At 44.4% G+C, this 20,935-nt stretch overlaps 1 protein-coding gene across 5 annotated transcripts in view; it reads right to left on the bottom strand.

Moving 5' to 3' along the window:
* Positions 1 to 8,876: 8,876 nt before the first annotated feature.
* Positions 8,877 to 20,935, bottom strand: part of SPPL3 (signal peptide peptidase like 3) — a 118,224-nt gene continuing 106,165 nt past the window's right edge. For 2 of the 5 annotated variants that reach the window (XM_067700548.1, XM_067700552.1), the window contains 8 exons: positions 19,241 to 19,360; positions 18,393 to 18,471; positions 17,363 to 17,475; positions 13,203 to 13,309; positions 12,555 to 12,718; positions 11,589 to 11,788; positions 10,420 to 10,529; positions 8,877 to 9,456 (listed from right to left, as the gene is read on the bottom strand). In XM_067700548.1, coding sequence (XP_067556649.1) covers positions 9,385 to 9,456; positions 10,420 to 10,529; positions 11,589 to 11,788; positions 12,555 to 12,718; positions 13,203 to 13,309; positions 17,363 to 17,475; positions 18,393 to 18,471; positions 19,241 to 19,360 — 965 coding nt within the window. In that variant the 3' untranslated portion in view covers positions 8,877 to 9,384. Of the gene's footprint in view, positions 9,553 to 10,360; positions 10,530 to 11,588; positions 11,789 to 12,554; positions 12,719 to 13,202; positions 13,310 to 17,362; positions 17,476 to 18,392; positions 18,472 to 19,240; positions 19,361 to 20,935 lie in introns of all 5 variants that reach the window. The other 3 variants (XM_067700549.1, XM_067700551.1, XM_067700550.1) reach the window with 3 other exon arrangements.

Here is a 20,935-nt window from a genome sequence, read left to right as displayed (position 1 = left end):
TTCATCTATATTTTAAAGTTATTTTTAGTAGGAGGATTGGTTTGAATTACAGTCCACCATTATTGGAGATCAGAACAGCAGTTGACAGTTGTTTTCATGGTTTGTTGTTTTGTTTTAATGACAGCGATGGGAGACACATCCTTTTAACACTGAAGTCTGTTTGGTTGTCGCTTGCTAGGAGGCATGCGTCCTCGTCCCTGGGTGAGGCAGTAACCCTATTTTAGTGAGTAGTAGTCCATGTTGCTACAGCATTACTGGGAGGGAGGTCTGCACACCCCTCTGGGCAGCAGCCGGGTCACGTAGGGCTCAGGCAAGCAAACTCCAGCTCTTCCCTGCTTCCTAATAGGGTCAGTGGTCCCCCACTTCCAATAGGAAGCTGTTTTCACACTCCTCCTCTGTTTAAGGAAGCTTCCCTGCTTTTGTTTAAGCCAAAAAAAAGAAAAACCTTCTGGAATTACCTTTTGAGAATGAACTCAGGCTCTGGAGGCAGGAAGACCTGGGGCAAAATTAGCTGAGCTTGAAACTCCCGGTCTGTAACACTGGTAATAAAATCTGCCCTGCCTATATTGTATCATGAGATTTTACAAGTCTGAGATGACTGCCCACCATTCTGGCCCACAATGTGGAACATACACTGGCCTTGGGAAGAACAGGGCAGAGGTGGCTGTAACAGTCCTCGTCTCCTCTGGGTAGTGGCTAGATTGAAGGCATTTCGGAGTGAGGCGTAGGCCACTGAGCCAGCAGTATTTAATGACCCAGCTGTATATTCTGAGGGTAAGGGCTATCAGCAATTCTGTGATGGGGAGAAATACAGTGGTTAAGGTCACAGGCCAGTGTTTAGGGCTTATTCTGCCACTTACCAGGTGGTGATCTCGGGGGCTGGGTGTGTTCCTCTGTAAAACTGGTGATAGTAGCACCTACCTCAGGGGATTCTTGTGGGCTGTCACTGATGTCCGGTGCGTGGCTATCATTTGCAGTAGCTCTCTCCATCAGACTTCCCCGTGTTTGGTTTGACCCCCTGTCCTAGTCCTCAGGGCTCTCTTTGGATCATGGTTAGGTTCCCTCTCCTTGCTTCACATCCTCCTCAAATTTGCTAAGCCTGGAAGTTGTGTCCTCAGACAAATTATCAGGAGAAATGTTGGGCAGGGCAGGGCTGAGGACAAAGGCAAGGACCTTTGGGATAACAGGGTCATTCAACTAGTTATTAATCTACTTCATCAATGATATTTTGATGCCCCAATTTCCCCACCTTGACCCAGAGAATCTCCCAAATGCTTTGTTGAAGTCTTTTAAGAGTAGACTTCAGGAGAAAAGATAGTCTGTTCAATAAGTGGTGCTGGGAAAACAGCTATAAGTAAAAGAATGAAATGAGAACACTCCCTAACAAACACCATACATAAAAATAAACTCAGAATGACACAACATTGTAAAACAACTATACCTCAATATAAATAAACTCAAAATGGATTGAAGACCTAAATGTAAGGCCAGATACTATAAAACTCTTAAGAGGAAAACACAGGCAGAACACTCTTTGACATAAATCACAGCAAGATCTTTTTCGATCCACTGCCTAGAGTAATAAAAATAAAAACAAAAATAAACAAAATGGGGCCTAATTAAACTTAAAATCTTTTGCACAGCAAAGGAAACCATAAACAAAATGAAAAGACAACCCTCAGACTTGGAGAAAATATTTGTAAACGAAGCAACTGACATGGGATTAATCTCCAAAATATACAAACAGCTCATGCAGCTCACTATCAAAAAAAACCCCACCACAATAAAAAAATGGGTGGTAGACCTAAATATACATTTCTCCAAAGAAGACATACAGATGGGCCAAAAAAACACATGAAAAGATGCTCAACATCACTAATTATTAGAGAAATGCAAATCAAAACTATAATGAGGTATTCACACCAGTCAGAATGGACATCATCAAAAAATCTACAAACAATAATGCTGGAGAGGGTGTGGAGAAAAGGGAACCCTCTTGCACTGTTGGTGGGAATGTAAATTGGTGCAGCCACTATGGAGAACAGTATGGAGGTTCCTTAAAAAACTAAAAATAGAGCTACCGTATGACCCAGCAATCCCACTCCTGGGCATGTATTGGAGAAAACCATAATTCAAAAAGATGCACGCACCCTGCTGTTCACTGCAGCACTACTTACAATAGCCAAGTCATGGAAGCAACCTAAATGTCCATCGACGGAGGAATGGATGAAGATGTGATGCGTATATAAATGGAATATAACTCAGCCATAAAAAGGAACGAAATAATGCCATTTGCAGCGACATGGATGGACCTAGAGATTGTCATACAGAGTGAAGTAAGTCAGAAAGACAAATATCATATAATATCGCTTATATGTGGAATCTAGAAAAATGGTACAGATGAACTTATTTGCAGAGCAGAAACAGTCACAGATGTAGAAAACAAACTTACCAAGGGGGGAAGAGGGTGGGTGGGATGAATTGGGAGATTGGAATTGACATATACACACTACTATACATAAAACAGATAACTAATAAGGACCTACTGTATAGCACAGGGAACTCTACTTAATGCTCCATGGTGACCTAAAGATGGGAAGGAAATCTAAAAAAGAGTGGATATATATTTAACTGATTCACTTTGCTGTACAGTAGAAACTAATACAACACTGTAAAGCAACTATACGCCAATAAAAATTAAGAAAAGGAAAACAAAGAGTAGCCTTCACCCTCTACCTAGTCTGGCTCCTGTTCCTCTCCTGTCTTGTGGGCTGACTAGAGCCAAGAGGCTTAGAAAGATGCTGCTCTTTATGTGAAAGCAGGCTGGGAGTTTGGCCCATTGAGTCTTTTGTTCCAAGTGTGTTCAAGACAAGTCTTGAGATTTGAGAATACAGGCCCACAGTGACTGACCGGGTAGCTTTACAGTGTAGCAGTTACCTTTTCCCTCAAAACAAGCAGCAGAGCTGTAAAGTACAATAAAGTAAAAGAGGGCATAGGAAGCGTTTATTATGAAAAAGAAAATCAAAAGTATAGAAAAATAAAATTGTCAACATTGGACCAATGAAAGGTCAACGTTGGTTTGTTTGCAGAATCTGGTTAGAGGTTGATACTCTTGGCTTTAAGCAGCCAAAATATTAAGGATCCATTAGGCAGACTCTGTCCCAGCTGAGTTACTGCAAGAACAAGTCCAGGACCCTCTGCAGGCCCCCTCTGTGTTCTGTAGCCAGGACATTTCATGCTTCTGTTGCGAGCCTTCTGCTCGGACTGGGCTGCAAAATGATTAAGGCCTAAGCTGACCTCCTAAGGAATGGCTCCTAAGGGTCACTCCTGAAACCTGACCAGGGTGACCGGCTGGGCCCTTCCCCAGAGGAGCCGTGGCAGCAGAGGGACTGCCCAGACATCCTAAGACACACAGACCTGGACCACCTCTACTCAGGCTCACTCATCCCCCGCACTCCTTGTGCCAAGTCCTTCAGCGTGTCCAGGAAAATGTCAAGATCCTGGACTGGCCTAGGATGATGGTAGAGACCCTATTATCTATCCAGCAGCCACTCAATTTTGAAAGCCTAGACTAGGACTGAAGAGCCTTCACCCCTCAACAGTGGAAGGATAACTAGTTTCCTCAGTGATGAACTGAAAGTATTACAGAAGCTGTGGTCATTTGAATAAAGAAAGTGTGTGTATCTGTTTAAGTCTGATGTTTTTAATTGTATTTTAACTCCATGAAGACTGGTAAATTGTGGAGTACACGAAAACTCAGTAAACCTGAACAGTGCCTAATATTCACTTAATACTTTAAGTAAGGCGCACCTTTATTCCCATTCCAGATCGGGAAACTAAGGCTCAGAGGGACTCTGTCACCGAAGCAAGGCCCCATGTGGCTGTGAGGGATGTGTGCTGGCGGGTGCCTCGACGCACAGCACCTTGTAGGAGCCATTCTCCTACCTCTCACTGTTGAGAACAGCTTGTATATTCCCTAAGGCTTTAAATACCATTTCTATGCTTTCATCCCAACTTTTTAGCTTTACTCTACTGGCTAGAACAGGACTCACTCTCTTTTCCTTATCTCAGTTTTGGCAGTTAATTGTTCAGGTCAGAAGCCAGAGTCATCTTCTAATCGCCACATTCTGCATCCAATGTGGCACCAAGTTCTGTCTGTTCTTCCCACCCCACCCTAGCCCGGGGCAGCTCTCATGGGAAGGCCTACTGGCAAAACAGCTCAGTGAAGACCAAGGTGAAGGCCAGATGGAGGCAGGGAGACCCAGTAGTAGGTGACATCCAAGGGCGCAGGCCCCGAAAACACCAGTGGCTGCTGAACGGGCCAGGGCAATGGGAGGTGGTAGCAGGGTGTGTTAGGGTGTTTCTCCATTCACAGAGCTCTGGCTGGGGCCGGGGCCCGACCTGCTGACAGCGTTGGGGAGCGCAGCACTGTTTCCACCACTGTCCAGCTGGCAAGACCATGACTCATCTGCAGAGCGCTTCGTCATCTCAGAGGCCAAGGCTGGGCTGCTCCTCCCTGAACTACCAAGTCCTCAATCTCCTCTTTGAAGCCAGGATTCTGCCCTCCCCTTGTAAGCCTGCATAGCTGGGCATGGCTACTGTATACCCGGGGAAAAAACCTAAAATAATCAAGCTACAACACTGACCGAAAGTGGGAAGAAATCCACTGTCTCCAATGGAAAAGGTTCAACTACTAGAAGTTAGGTGCACGAGCTTGCTGCACCCAGGAAGATCCAGCGGGCTGAGTGAACTCTCGTTAGAAAGCTGACGTGCAACCTGCCTGCAGGAGCAAGTCTGTGGCAAGGCAGAGGACTGGCCCCCAGAATCCTGAGGCTGGAATGCTGGCAGGCGGCCACCTTGCTGCCCTCCGCCTTTGTCCTCTGGACACCCACTTCCTGTCTTTCATTCCTCACAAGGCAGAAGTCTGCGGCCCACTGCCTGGCAGACCTCCCGACTCTCAGTTCCAACCCGTGTTTCCTCTCCCTAACAGGCTTCCCACTCCTCTGTCTTCCTGGGGTCTAGTGAGAACCCTAGGACGCAGTGGGCACTGGAGGAAGCCCAGGGGCTCCCCTATTTCAGGACCCTTCAGAGCTTCTGTTCACCTGCAAACCAGTGGCAGGATTTACAGGTTCCACCCAACAGGGGACCAACTTTTTGGAACTTAAGAATTTTGACTAGGCAGAATCCAAATGAAAGAAACCATAACTAAGCCTGAGCCTTCCACGTGAATCTTCAATAACTCAAATATCTAAGAGCTCTACATCACAGCAAAGGGATCACTGCTAAAGAGCACCGCATGAAGTTAGAATTTCCACAAAGGACCGCAGGACACTGAGATAAAGCGCCTGCTAGCCAACTGCTGGCTCTAAGTAGTGAGACTTCCGGACTGCACTTGCTGCTGCCTTCAGCTGTCAGGGATGCGTTTGGCTCAGCACTGGCCTGTGTCCCTCAGGAGCATTGGGCTTCACCTGCACCAATGGTACAGGAAAAAAGAGCACTTACAACCCTGCTTCCAACCTTCTCTTGGCCAGGCGCGCCCAGCCCTGTGAATCAGCATTCCCAGCCACGCCTTTGCCATTTACAGCTAAGCCCAGATTCGAGCACAGAAAGCTATGACTGCAGCTCTGTGCTGTGCCGCTGAGTAACCTCGTAGCGGGGGATGCTTGCCACCCCACTTTCCCCACACATCAAGCAAGTTGAAGCAAGGCCTGCGTTAGACCACGAGGGTAGGGATCAGGATGTCTGGTTCTGTTGAAGGAGCACCCAGTGACTAACACAGTTTAAGTGAAACATGACTGAATTACCTCAAATGGATGGCAAAGGGCTTTGAATTCCAAGGAAAAGCTTGGGGAGGAAACAAATTATGGCTTGCCATAGTCAAAAGAAGGACTGGGAAAAATACTGTCCTGGGAGAGGCTCCGTACATGAGAAGCTGGATTCCGAACCTGAAGAAGTTAAGAGGCTTGCAGGTAGAAAGCAGTCTGTAAATTGCATAGGAATAGAAATAATTTCTGGATTAAAAAAACCCCAAAAAACCCCTCTTACCTGGCTTATCCCTCTGAGAAGAGGGGAGGGCCCGAGTTTTACTACTAGATTTGCAGCTTTTCAGTACAAACTCCTGTAGCAAGGTTGACACCTGTGTTAGGAGCCCTTGTTCTTGATTTCAGTGACGGAAATTGCCAAAAAAATGGGATTGAGTGAAGGAAGGAGGTTGTCCAGCCCAGTATGCACTGGAAGACCAGAAGCAGAATGGGCTGGTTTCCTTCTGATCCTGTGCTGTCTGACCTGTCTCTGTGGAGAAGAATTACACAGTTGACATTCACATATGTACAAAACTGCTACATTCCAAGGCTCTGACATAAATGTTAGGCTTTACAAAACACAAATGTCTACATACAACACTGGATCTGGTCAGCAGTAGTGTGAGAGCTGCTATGCAGACTCGGCAGATTCTATTTTTAACACTTCATTGGCAAAACTCCCTTCCCTCCATTCTTACAGAGAACTAGTCCTTTTGTTTTTCTTGTGGGTAACATAACTTACCTGCTTAACCAAGGCCTGTGTTGGCATGTTACAAAGGCAATTCAGATAGTAGCCTACCGCCCCCCAGCCCCCTGCAAAGCCCCCCCGCCCCAGTTTCAGTTTGAACTGTTCCTACACAGGGAGCTGTGCAGCTGTCTTATTCAGAAAAGGCATAAGTGGTAATAATAGTCATGGAACATGCTAGGCTTTGGATAAACTTTGCTGCCATATCTCCATTAGCTCAAATTAGAAAGAAGAAAGTTACTGTGAAAAAGTGAGAGTTCCAACATGCAGACTCTTTGGGGGAAGAAGATCCCCAGACCAGGGAGGGAGGGAGGAAGGGGGTCCATGCTGGAACTTTGTCAACATGCCTTGCCTAATGCAAGAAACTTCTTAGATACAAAACCCCAAAACTCAGTATCTGAGAAACCAGGAAAAATAAGACCAGGACATAAGTATATGAAGCAGGGGAGAGAGGGAGGCTGTAGGAGAAACTGAGAGCATGTGCTTTAACTGCACACCCCACCCTCAACCTCTCCCCGTTAGAAGAGCCTAACACTTCCAGAACCGGGCTAATTCTAGCATGTCTCCTGTGTTTAATTTAAAACAAAAGGAACATTTGCAGTTACTCTGCCGAAGTTTCAAGGGCTCTGAAGACTACAACTGGAATCCAAATTACATTCAGGAGTCCTGTATGGGTATTTTCCCCCGAAATCTGCACAAAAGCAATGACAAAAATTTACATTCTTTCTGTCTGGAATTTAGTTTTGTAATGAAAAGTTAGAAAAATTACAATGACAAACTGCCAGGATATTATTTTTAACTATTATTGGCACTTGCCGTTAATCAGTCATTCTGGAAGATTCCCCCCACCTCCTGCTCTGCTCCCTGTTTAAGCAGCCATTAGCATCCTTGAGGGCTAAGAAAGAAGTACAGCTGCTCAGCAGAGAGTATATGGGTGTACTTCTGGTCTTCACTAAACCCAGAGGCTGTTTTGAGTTCTGTGGACAGCAGACGCCTCCGTTCTCTGATGTTTGTAGGCTGAACCAGAGCTGCAGGAGACCCCATCTGGAGACAGACAGGGGCTTCCTGAAGTCAGTCTCCTGAACAGGCAGAGCAGGTGGGAGGGGACGGGAGCTCCATTTGGTACCAACAACCAAAAGTGAAGATGAGGTAACAAAGGCTAGAAAGGAGTCATTTATTTAAAAAAAAAAAAAAAACCAACAAAACAACAAAAAACATACAGCCTTCAGCAGGATCTGAAGACATGACGGAGGAGCACACCATCCTTACTGCCACGTGCACCACCTGTGAGTGCCACCCACCACGACCTCCAGCCATGGGGCCCACAGCGCCCCAGTTTATACACAGGTCACCTGCTTAAGGGAGAGCCCAGGAAACATGGGCCCTTCTCCAACCCCTGCTCTCAGGTGGGCAGGCCAATCCCCGGCTTCTCTCTGCCTCCAAACAACGGGCAATTTCCCCTCAGGCTGTGGACACCACTCCCACTAGTCACTGCTGGGACACTGGGTCTCCAGCCAAGGCCACAGCACACGGGCAGATTTAAGGGTCACAGCAGCTCATTCTTGCCACAATTCCTGGAACGTAGGGCCCATCTCCGGGGGTGTTTGACATTTGTCCCCAAAACCCAGTTGTCACAACAGGTAAACCAAGACTATAATCACAACAGCAAGGACAGGATCGTGTTGCTTTTTTCCTTTTTTTTTCTTAAAGGAGTGAGGGCATGGAAAATACAGCACACCAATGAAACAAAATGCCAAAAAAAAAAAATACAAAAAAATAGAAAATAGAAAAATGTATTTACAAGTAGTACATTACTATGATCAGAAAGCACAAAGACACCTGCTGCTATAATACATGCACTGGTTCAAGAAGAAACTATCAAAAACCCTGCAAGGGAGAAGCCTGTAAAAATGAAAAAAGGGCCAAAAAGTTTTAACTTTTCATCCCTAATTTGCTACACTGATCAAAAACCAAATGAGCATCCCCTAAAGTCCATGAGTATATCAGTACAAATACTATACTGTTTTTTAACTGCACGTTCAGTTGTGGAGAGAAAGACAGCCGCTTATCCATATACAAGGAAGCCAGAGTGAACTGCTCTACATGCTAAAAATTACAGCAAGCCCCTGTCTGCTATACAGCATGATCTTAGCAGGTTTTAATTTTTGTTTATTCATATATATCCATGTGCATGTGTGTGTATGTATGTATAAAAACCGTGCCCTCGTTCACTGCCAACACAACATCTGGGTGGACGTGAACTCATTACAACAAATTCTTACGTGTATGTTGTAAGAAGTCACTCAGTGTCTGTGGATTTAATAAGTCACTTCACACCACAGAAAATATTTAATAAATCCAAAAAACGGAAAGAAGAATATAATGACAGAAGAGTTTCTGTCTCAGTTCTCTGAAACTGAGTCCCCCATAGGAAACTGGTCCCAAAAGTTCTTGAGGGTTCACTGAGGAAACCAGTTCGCTAATGTTTTTCATCCTTTTAGTGTTCAAAGGTATAGAACAACTCCTTGCCCTTGTCAGTTTAAACAGTCACATCTCCGTCCCCCAAAGGTTAACAGTCTGGTACAGATCCATAAAAACGGGGGAGGGAGGAGTGCTGGGGAAGGCCTGTCACTTCAGGAGGGGCTCCACCTCTCCAACGGCAGGAAGAGAAGGAACCACGCAGGCTCCAGCACCTCGCTCCTGCAAATGCATAATCCGGTCACATGGCAGTCCTTAGACAGGTAGATCTCCAAGTACCAGGCCAGCTCTAAGAGGAAACAAAACCACACGTGGACAGAAAAGGACTGAGAGGCCATTCTGGTCGCTCTCTGTGATCCATCATACTTCCAGGAATCGGGAGCTGCTGGACTTGGAGTGGAATGGCTCAGACCACATCCGCCGTAGGTCACCCTGGGAAAGAAGGAACTTCACTAAGTCACAGATTTCAACTCGAGGCATACATACCTACAAGTCCTTTCTGACTCCTGATCTCAGATCAGATTGCTTCTGTGGAGAATCAAAGAACATTCAAATTTTACTCACTGAAAAGTAACCCCTCATTCTTTGAAGAACTCCTAGAAGGGCTCTTAGGCCCCTTGAGTGGGTAAGGGCTTTTACCAACTCCGCCCTAGTGGCAGTTTATCACTTATGATTCAGATGATCTAGGCAAGATAATGAACCTCTGTGCCTGTTTCGTCATCTGTAAAATGTGGATGATAATATAAATCTTGTAAATCAGATAATGCCCTTAGTTTTTACAATGCATTTCTTAATTATTTCCAAACTTTAATGCAGAGTATTAAAGGGCTATTAGGTGGCAACAGGGTGCTTTTTTTTTTTTTTTTGCGGTACGCGGGCCTCTCACTGTTGTGGCCTCTCCCGTTGCGAAGCACAGGCTCCAGACGCGCAGGCCCAGTGGCCATGGCTCACGGGCCCAGACGCTCTGCGGCACGTGGGATCTTCCCGGACCGGGGCACGAACCCATGTCCCCTGCATCGGCAGGCGGACTCTCAACCACTGCGCCACCAGGGAGGCCCCAGGGTGCTGTTTTTTAAGAGAAGCAGGAAGTCTCTGTAGCGGGGCTTTAGGGATTTCAGTTAATTAATCCATGACCAGGTGGTAAGGGGTCTACTCATGAGTATTGTCAGCCAATGGCTGTAAGAACCTGGAAGAGGTTGCTAATATCAGGTTAGCAAAAAAAAAGCAGGCAAACAAACAAAATCCTCCCCAAACAACAAAAACAAAAAGATCCCGCTCTCAAGATCAAGAGCTTAGGGTCTTAAGCAGAACCACCTCCAGCGAGGAGAATACATACCCAAGTCCAGGGTCAATGCCATGTTATTGCTTTCACTGGTTTATAACTGCCTCTCTCACCTTTAAATAGGCCATCGTGAGGAGTGGCAATAAGGTAAATGGCACCAAATAGAGAAGGGCGGGCTGGGCTGCTCGGTGAATTCGAGACGCCACAGTAGCAGTGAGTAGACCTGCCGGGAGACAGAAACATTCGTGAATAACTCCAAGGGGACAGCCCCGAGAGAGGAGAGCCGCTGTTACCTGGCTGCTGCTTGGCACAGTCCTGAGATTGTACAGCTGTAATGTGACACATTCCATCCAATGGTGGGGAGTGAAATGCCCAGCTTGAGCAGGTAAAGAAACAGGGAGCAGCACAGCTTTCAAAAGCGTAGAATTCTAAGGACCTGTGAGTAGCCCAAGTCCCACTCCATGCCCAGGTCCCTGGTTCCAGGCCTCATTTCAGCCCTGAGTGTGCCTGGTCTCCCTCTGTCTCCTGTGGTATATGATGACAGACTTGGAGGCAGAGACCTGGGTTCAAGTTTCAACTCTGCTGCTTATGACAGCCATATAACCTTGGCTAAGGCCTTTCACGTCTTGAGCCTCAGCCTGCTCATCCGTCAAATGGGGATACCACAGTTGCCCTGCCCCCCTCAGAGCCAGTGGAGTGGAGTGGCAATGAACCCACACCTATGAGAGCACCGTGGACTATGAGGTGCTCCTTCAGTAGGAGGCACAGAGGCAAGAAAGGTGCTCCTTTCCGTTCACTGTCGTAGCTGTTGGAGTACAAACAGGTTACTAGCCCAATTACAACCGTCTCTTCCTGTCTGCCCGAATCAGAGTTGGCTAGAGAAAAGCTGGCCGAGGGAGAGTCCGAGGTCAGAGGTGATGGAAATGTTAGAGCAGATGAAAGGAAGTATCTGTCTAATAAAGTAGGAAATAAACATGACGTTCGTTAAACTCAAGCCGAAGATTTCATCGTGTGGTAGGTCTTCTCAACTTTGAGGCCTGACCACACTTTTCCTGCAATGTTCTTCAAACATATTATTGGATAGGGAACTAGGCTGCTGGCCGACACATAGAGCATCTTTCATCTCGTGGGTCAGTTTTTTTCCTTTGTGGTTGTTTATAACAGCAACCAGAGTCACTGCTTTCCTTTCATCTGGCATCTGCAGCTAGAAGACCTGATTTAATTCCAGGGGTTGGAGGACAGCCAGAGAGGGGACTGCATGCAGTCTCTCTGGTTCTCTTACCTACGAAGTATCCAATGAGGGTGCAGTGAAAGTAGGAAACCTTCTGCATGCGTCCGGAGATGTTGGCGGGTCCAGAGGCACTGCAGGAGTCACCGTTGGCTTGCTTTTTGTAGTTGTCGTAACGAAGGACAAAGCACAACAGGAGTCCAGGCATCACGATGTCTCCAATGCCCAACATAGAGAAGTGACTGCCAGTGGAGCTGGAACGTAGTGTCACATGTCAGGGGTGCCGCCTTCTACAACCCCATTTCTCCTCCTGCGCAAAGTCTGTTCACTTTCTAAGAAGTCAAAGAACTTATCTGAACGGTAGATGGCAATCTCTATGGGTTTAACAACACTAGTTTTTAAGAGTTCAGAGATTAAGAGCCACAAGAGTACTGGCGATTGAGGTCTTCAGCCCCACCCTAAGTGCTTCGGGAGAGCACCGCCTAAGTGACTGCTGGAGCCATCTGCTTGAGCGCTGCCACCTCTAGAAATGTCAAGCAGCTCACTATGTGTCACACATTCACTGCTAAGACTTCAAATAAGCACCTACTACTACCAGACATGGGAGATTAAAGCAGCACATTAATTTTTCCAAGATTATAGTTCCAGGAACTGTATAATTTTAGCATTAAGACATTTTTACAAATGTCTTAGAAGTAAAAAAGATCCAGATTCTCCCGTTAATTCCCTCTAGCCAACTTTAAACTATGGTAACAGGGGTAACATAGAGTTGTTTGATAACATTATTCAATATTAAAAAGCTGCACCTGTATCACTTAATGATCAGTCTTTGCAAGTTGATCAGTCTTTGCAAGTTAAGTCAGTATTCTTGACCCCATCTGTAAAATGGAGATGACTCACAACCCTTTTCCAGTCCAGCATCAGAATGCTGATGACAAAGACAGACAAACTGGGGAACAGAGGGGCAGAGGAAGGCAGCGTCCTCACCATCATGAGATGAGGCCGACACGCCAGTCTTACCTGGGGAAGACCAGTTTTCCAGGCAGAGACAGGCGAGGAACATCGCGCCCAACATTGGGCCCCAGGTGGAGCTTCCGGGATAGAACGTCAAGGGGATTGTCAGCCGGCTGTGTGGCCACCTTCACCATGACGTTGCTATTAAAGATGTAGGCAGAGAAAAACACCTGCCGAGGGGAGAGTCACCTTTACCAGAGGGAGCTGGAAGCACCCCGATCTCAGCACCAGCCCTCTTTGTTCTTAAGAGCAGAGTCTCAGTACTGCATCATCAAGCTTTTTAGACGGCACGCTTTGAGGAGAAAGAAAATCTTTGCTCCTGTGTGTACGTGCAGATTTTTTCTCTCCACACCCACAGAGGAAGCCCTTACAGCAGAGCTGCCAGTGCTCCAGGGCAGAGAACCTCGCCTGCCTGCTCCCTTTTCCACCCCGAGAGTCACACGTGTACCCTCTATGGTAACGAGTCTCGACAAACACAGGCACGGAAAGCTGCCTGCTCACCTTTTAACAGGTACAGTGCAGGCCGGAGTGGTCTCAGACAGGAGGTACTCTGGGGCAAGCAGACTTTGGATATTTAGAGTTAAAAATTTTCCGGAGTGAATGTTCCAATTAAACACAAAGGAGAGCAGCAGCTGTGGGGAAACAGACACTCACCCAAAAGACATCGTAGATTAAAAGCCCTGAGAGAAGCAGGCAGGAGACCTTGAGGCTGGGCAGGCGGACGAAGGCGATCATAGCGACACAGAGACCCATGGCCAGGGCTGGGGAGGAGACAGCAGTCAGTGTGGAGCACAGGCTCAGCTTCTCTCCACAAGCTATTCAGCTCATAAACCTAACAGAGTTTGTAAGTCCCTCAAAAAATCAGGCAGCCCTAAACCCCAGTCTAAGATGTTTACACCTTACTAGTGCAAAGTGCCCACCGTTAGCCAACTGTGACCTGCTCGTATTTGGGGAAATCCCTTTTCTCATGCTATAGATGGTGCTCAACTAAGACCCAGGGGACTGTTCTGAATGCTAAAGCTCTAAGCCAAGCTCAGTTCCGGCCTCCCAGCTCTCATCTCCTGCCTCCCCCCATTACTTCAGATGCATCGCCCTTGCTCCTTTAAAGCCAATGCACACCCTGGATCACATCTTTTTCACTTACTTAAGGACACTGTTCCAGCCACTCATTTTATGCTCATCCTCCCCACCTGGGTCTAAACTAAACACAACAACTCAGAACTGCTCAATGACAGGATTCTCCATGACTCCACACAATGTCATTCTATCCCTAATCTTCCAAACAAGAAACTCTGGGTTCCTTTTCATCTTATCGTAACCTTCATCACGCACACTCAGGCTGCAACCACCTGGGGTGCTCCTCTTGACTGTCACGGCACACCTCGGTCATGATTCCCATACTTCCTAGTGTGATGTGTGTATCCTTTCCCATTTTCTGTCTCTCTCCCCCACTTACTCTTCACTGCCATTGTCAAAAATCAGTTCACATCATTCCCTGCCTTAAATCACAAGGTCCCCTACTCTCTGAAGAATCAAGTCCGACTGTAAAGGCATAACTCACACAGAATGGCGCTGCACCACACGCGCTTGGCCTCAAGCCTCTTCTTTTGCTCCTATGCCTCCACCTACTCCTTCTCTAAGTTGAGCGATAACCTCTTTCCAATCATGCCCACCAAGTCTCCCCACCGTACTCCATGTTTGAAGAGGCAGCATGCATCCCATCTGACTACTTCAGAGAAGGTTCTTAATACAAGCATGTTGAATGAGAATCACTCCCACCCCCAACTGAACAGTGCCACCAGCCATGTCACATCCCTGAAACACACGCTCAACTATTCATACAGTTTGCCTCTTTTTCTTCATTCATCAGCTTTTGCAAACATACCACACCACTTACTGGTCAAATTCTTTCAAGTCTTCCCAAATTTAAAAGATTAATTTGTAAGATGAAACTGAGTAGATAAAAAATTATAGATTTAGTTCAAAAAACTCTGAAGTACTTTCTTAATATTAATGCTTCTTGGTATAACTCTGAAAACATACTTCATGCCTCGCCCTTTAAAATAACCACATTTATCATTCTGTTTTCAGAAGAACATATTTCAGAATGTTACAGTCACGTGCTAGAAAGCTATCTTTTCTGTTAATAGCAGAAAACAAGTCAAATACACATCAAATACCAATCTGAGAAACAAACAACTAAAAAGCTCAAAGACTCTCTCCATTTTTTTTTTTTTTGAGGGAAAACTAAGCTTGGTCACAAGGGCAATGTAACTAGTGTAAACTGGTAAGAGATCCTTGGACAAGTAGATATTGGGAAGTAGCAACAATGACAGAAAACGATATAAAAGTTAAGGCCAGTAAGGGTTTGGGGAGCCTCCCTGAACACTCAATGACAGCACCACTGTAGCTGAGCCGTCCTCAGAGCTGCCAGGGACACAGTGCCTGGAGAGGAGAGGAGCCCCTCAGACGTGGCACTGCCTCCAAAGAGCTCCGTTCCAAGGTCTGGATTAGCCTCATGGTTGCTTGGAATGGGTAACAGGAAAAAGTGTGATCCATACCCATAATCTCTGCTTTCCAAATTCCTCCCTTAAAAAAATTCTTTAGATAGTGTTACAAACAGTATAAAATTGACTTTTGTGTTTCAGCTTCCTTCCCTTCTGAAACACCAAGAAAGGAAAAGGTGAACAGACTTTGTGGAGCAGAGCAGTTAGATAAAATTTCATGAGATTAGTAAAGCAAACTATGAAAATAAGAGAAGTAATAAGGACTGAATGAAAAAAGAGGTGGAGATGGTTACAGGGTCTTAAATAAAAGTCTAACAATGTCTTAAGGGAGAGAACAGAAGAATAATGGCGGACTCTGAGAAATGTCCTTCTATCAAAACAACTATCAAGATGTTTTGATAGTACGTATGAAATATACACAGGAGTTCTGTGACTGTGGTTAGTCACTTCTCAGAACCTGTTTCCTCTTCTGTAAAATAAGAACAATACTAGTACCTACTTCAAAGAGCTGTATTCAGGATTACATGAGAAAGTCCATGTAAAACACCCAGCAGAGTGCCCAGTGCATAAAAAGCACTCAATAAATGTTAGCTATTAGTACCTTTATAAAATGATATAGACATGTATTTATATTATTACACAAAAGAAATCTCTATCATATACAACATATTACATGACATACATTATATATTCCACATATATTTATATATAATATGGATATTATATTACAGTATAATTCCATTTATATTAAGAAAGTATAGTCTACACAAAAATTTGTATTCCAGTTTTCACAGTAGCATTATTCACAATAGCCAAAAAAGTGGAAACAACTGATGAATGGATAAATAAAATTAATGCATCTATACAATTAAACAGTATTTGGCCATAAAAAGGAATGGAGTACTGATACAAGTTACAACATGGATGAACCTTGAAAACATTATGCTGAGTGAAAGAAGGCAGACACAAAAGGTCATATGTAATTTTATTTATGCAAAATGTCCACAAGAGGCAAATTCACAGAGATAGAAAGTAGATTAGTGGATGCCCGGGGCTGGGGTGGGGGGAATGGGGAAGTGACTGCTACTGGGTGTGGGTTTTGGAGGGTGGATGTGAAGATGCTCTAAAACTGATTGTAGGGGACCTCTCTGGTGGCGCAGAGGATAAGACTCCGTGTTCCCAATGTAGGGGGCCCAGGTTCAACTATATCCCACATGCATGCCGCAACTAAGAGTTCACATGCCACAACTGAGGCGCCAGTGAGCCGCAACTAAGACCGAGCGCAACCGAAATACATTTAAAAAACAAACAAACAACAAAACAAACCGGGGACTTCCCTGGGGGCACAGTGGTTAAGAAGCCACCTGCCAATGCACGGGACACGGGTTTGAGCCCTGGTCCAGGAAGATCCCACATGCCGCGGAGCAACTAAGCCCGTGTGCCACAACTACTTAGCCTGTGCTCTAGAGCCCATGAGCCACAACTACTGAGCCCACGTGCCACAACTACTGAAGCCCACGTGCCTAGAGCCTGTGTTCTGCAACAAGGGAAGCCACCGCAATGAGAAGCCTGCGCACTGCAATGAAGAGAAGCCCCCACTCAGCAACGAAGACCAGCCCCTGCTCAGCAATGAAGACCCAATGCAGCCAAAAATAAAAAAAAAATTAAAAAAACAAAAAAACCCCCAAACTGATTGTAGTGTAGGTTGCACAACTCTGCAAATATGCTAAAAACCACCGAATCGTACACTTCATTTTTTAAAATAAGTTAATTAATTAATTAATTAATTTTGGCTGCACTGGGTCTTCATTGCTGCATGCAGGCTTTCTCAAGTTGCAGTGAGTGGGAGCTACTCTTCGTTGCGGTGTGCAGGCTTCTCACTACGGTGGCTTCTCTTTGTTGCAGAGCACGGCCTCTAGGCACATGGGCTTCAGTAGCTGTGGCTCGCGGGCTTCCCTGCTCCATGACATGTGGGATCTTCCTGGACCAGGGCTCGAACAGGAGTCCCCTGCATTGGCAGGCGGATTCTTAACCACTGCACCACCAGGGAAGTCCCCCAAATTGTACACTTTAAATAGGTAAATTGTATGGTATGTGAATTACATCCCCAAAAAGCTGTTATTAAAAAAGATCTTAAGAATGTAGGTAAAAATAATGAAAAATCTGATACATAACGCCATCTGTGGACACCTAATTTTCATGGTAATCAGAGGTACCACTACTAAAACACAGAAAGTAGAGGAAGAGAGGACAAATTTAACCATAAATGATATTAAAATTTCAACTTGTCACATAGTAGTTACTTACCATCCATGAGAAGCCAATGGCCAGTGAGAACCCAGATGAGGACGAGCATGACAGACAGAGAGAATGATAGTAATTCAGCAGCAGTGAAACGCCCACAACAACCAAAGGAAATCCTGGAAAATACACAACATGTATTGGACTAATGGACAATAAATTATATTCAATAATCAAACTCTCCTTTGGTTCTTCATTATCAGAATTTGTGATGGCCAGATTAAAATAGTAGGCAATACCTAGATACCCAGAAATCCAAAATACCCAAATCTCTCTGGAAAAAACTACAGAAAGTTCAAAGGAATTATACTTCTGCATCCATTAGATAATGTACTTTTTATCCCAAGTTATCAACATGGGATGGGTATTGAGAAGTTTAAAGTGATAATATCTTTAGAAAATCTAAATGTAGGGGAAATTCTAATTCTTATGAGGAAAACAAAATGAAGAAAGTCAACAATTCAATTCATTAAGCAAAGATGAATAAAATTAAGATGGTACATCTATGGTTATCACTAATTCCTGGGAAAATCAGCCGCCCCAAGTGACTGATTTCCTAAGTGCATACAGCATTCTCCATTAGCACAGCATTTTGTTTCCATGGAGCAACGGCTTTAGGAGTTAAAGTGTGAACACTGGGATTAAACCCCAGTGGCTGGTATATATTCTAGGTCATCAAAGACAAAAGGCAAAGAATGTTTGAGTCAAGCACTATTTTCATATTCCATTAACTAGTAAAGGAATGAAAACGTTGCTTCAAAAGAAAACTCATCTTTCAATATAATCAAAGCAAGGAAGCATATTACAGTGACTCTGACTTCCTAAGATTTGTTTATATTTCCTCTGCTACGAAAAGGTGCAAAAAGAAGTACTATCTTACAGTTTTAAAAAAATCAAACATTTCACTTTCCAGTCTTCTGGCATTTGTGTGCTTTAGTCAATACCAAAAATTTAGACCCCTAATACTGCTATCAAGTATGAGACAAAAACATACACATACAAGTTTACAATTTAGAGAAAAATCCCAAGTCCTTACTTGTTCTGAGGTGAACAGGGTCTTGTTAAATACTGGCACATCGGGAGAAGAAGAAAAGCAAAAGCTATCGTTGCAAGAACTAGAGAAAGAAAACGTATGGTTAATTTTTTTGTTGTTTATTATTTTACTAAGCATAAGAAAAATGGCATGACTTATGGAAACAATCATTGCCCAGAATACTTTTCTCGACAAGTGCATACAATAGTATTAATTAACTAGAGAAGAAAAGTATCTTTCTTTAGCACCACACAGACAACCTCTTAAAAAAAGATTACCTGATTTGAAGTAGGGGTAGCATTGGTAGGTTTTCTCTTTCTCACCTATCTCAACAAGAAATGATAAACAGCGGGCCAGGGTATGATCTAACAAGTCTAGCATTTTGATGTTTCACACGTCCATCGTCGCTCAGCTTGAAAACCGTCAGATAGCTGACAGTCGAATTGCTGTGATCAGCTATGAGTGTTTCTATCGGCAGAAACATGGGTAGGGGTTGCCAACGACTACTCTGCCAACTGGACTTTCTGGTAACCTAGCAGACAAGGAGCCACAGCCAAAGCAATTCTGCTCTGGTGCCACAAAGCTCATGAGTTTTCAACCCCTGGCCTTTCATTCAGATTGGGTTGGCAGGTCTGAATGGATGATACAGGTATCAAGTATCTTACAGGACTGAACTGATGATACAGGTATCAGGTGGTTCAAGGAGGAGTTGGGGGAGAAAAAACCAGACTTATGAAGAAAAACTTGCACAGTGCCGTGTATAAATCTTAATTTTTGAATGATGATTTTAAAAAAGTTTTAAAAATTTCCTTTCAGCTTAATGTTAAGATCAGATAGAGGAACTCATTTACCTGCTGTACATATTGTAAAAACTACTTGAACTGAGTCAAAGAAGAAGAACATTACTAGGAGAGAGACAGATGCTCCAATTGGAAGGAACAGGGCCTGGGTAGAGTCAATAGTTTGGATACCTGAAAGAGAAAAAGGGACATATCAACGACTTACCTAATAGACACTGTACCCATGTACTTCAGATACATTAACTCATAAAATGCAGACAGTTCTAGGGATTAGTATATAAAATATAGATTATCTAGGCCCTTGGATTCTCTCCTTCCCAGTGAAGACTGTGAGCTCCTTGCTGTCCTCATAGTGCCTTTATTATAGTAGGTGCCCAAGAAATACTTGTTGAATTGACTTACTACCTCCTGGTGCTACCATCTGGATGACAGGGTGCCAAAACAAACAGCAAACAAGAACATTAAGAGGCAGTAAAAATTCATTTTAGTCAATTTGAGCACAGCTGTGGTCCTGTATATATAGGTTTGGTAAGAGAGGTGGTTTAAACCCCCTGACTAAAATAATTTCTCATCATCTGTGGATTTAATGTACTCATGTTCATTCTTTCCCATTGTTGCTAATAGTTGAGGACTGACTTTGGTGGGGGAGGGGGGGAGAACAAGATATATCTGGAAACAGTAAATCAAAAACATTTCTTTGTGGGAACATTTTAAAGAGTAAACAGGAGATAAATGGGGGAACCAGAAGCTCTTGGGATAGAGCAGGATTTAGCACAGTGGTTCTCAAGTCTTGGCTGCTCATTAGAATCACCTGGACAGCTTTAAAAAAATCACAGTGCCCGGGCCCAACCCCAGAGCCAACTAAACTGAAATCTCAAGGGTTAGTAGGTCCAGGAAAAACTCCCCACAAGATTTTATTTTGGGGGCTTCCCTGGTGGCACAGTGGTTAAGAATCCACCTGCCAGTGCAGGGGACACAGGTTCGAGCTCTGGTCCGGGAAGATCCCACATGCCGCGGAGCAACTAAGACCGTGCACCACAACTACTGAGCCTGCACCCTAGAGCCTGTGAGCCACAGCTACTGAGCCCACGTGCCACAACTACTGAAGCCTGCACGCTTAGGGCCCATGCTTCCCAACAAGAGAAGCCACCACAATGAGAGGCCCGCGCACTGAAACAAAGAATAGTCCCTGCTCGCCAGCTAGAGAAAGCCTGCGCACATCAACGAAGACCCAATGCAGCCAAAAATTAATAAATAAATTAAAAACAAAAACTGCTCATCAGTATTCAAATTTACCTGTCCTCAAGAAAGCTATTTAGGGATTTTTGTGAAATGAATATTAAATATTTCTACAAAACAAAATTGCTTCTTATTGGCTAGGTAGATGAGTCAAATAATTCACTAAGGAATAGGGCAATTCAACTTCAGAAGAGTGAGCCATGTGTCAAGACAAACAGAAATGATCTGGTGAAGAGTCTGACCTGAACTGCAGTCAAACCCATTCATCTTGGCCCATGGATAGGTTTTTTTTTTTTTTTTTGGGGGGGGGCGCATATCTTAAAGTATCTTATGGGCATTTGTAAGGCAAAACTCTATGAAATCTCTAACTAAATTTCACCTAGGTTTTTTTTTGAGTGCTCTACAATAGTTCAAAGAACTACTTGAGGAAGCTAGATTTCAGATGCCTTTCACAACAGAAAATAATGTTTTCTCAAATAAATGATTATTTGTTATATAAGAAACAAA

The sequence above is a fragment of the Pseudorca crassidens genome, chromosome 12 (assembly GCF_039906515.1).
Source record: "Pseudorca crassidens isolate mPseCra1 chromosome 12, mPseCra1.hap1, whole genome shotgun sequence".
Taxonomy (NCBI): Eukaryota; Metazoa; Chordata; class Mammalia; order Artiodactyla; family Delphinidae; genus Pseudorca; species Pseudorca crassidens.
The sequence above is the reverse complement of the archived record's forward strand: the minus strand, read 5'-3'. Positions and strand labels throughout refer to the sequence as shown.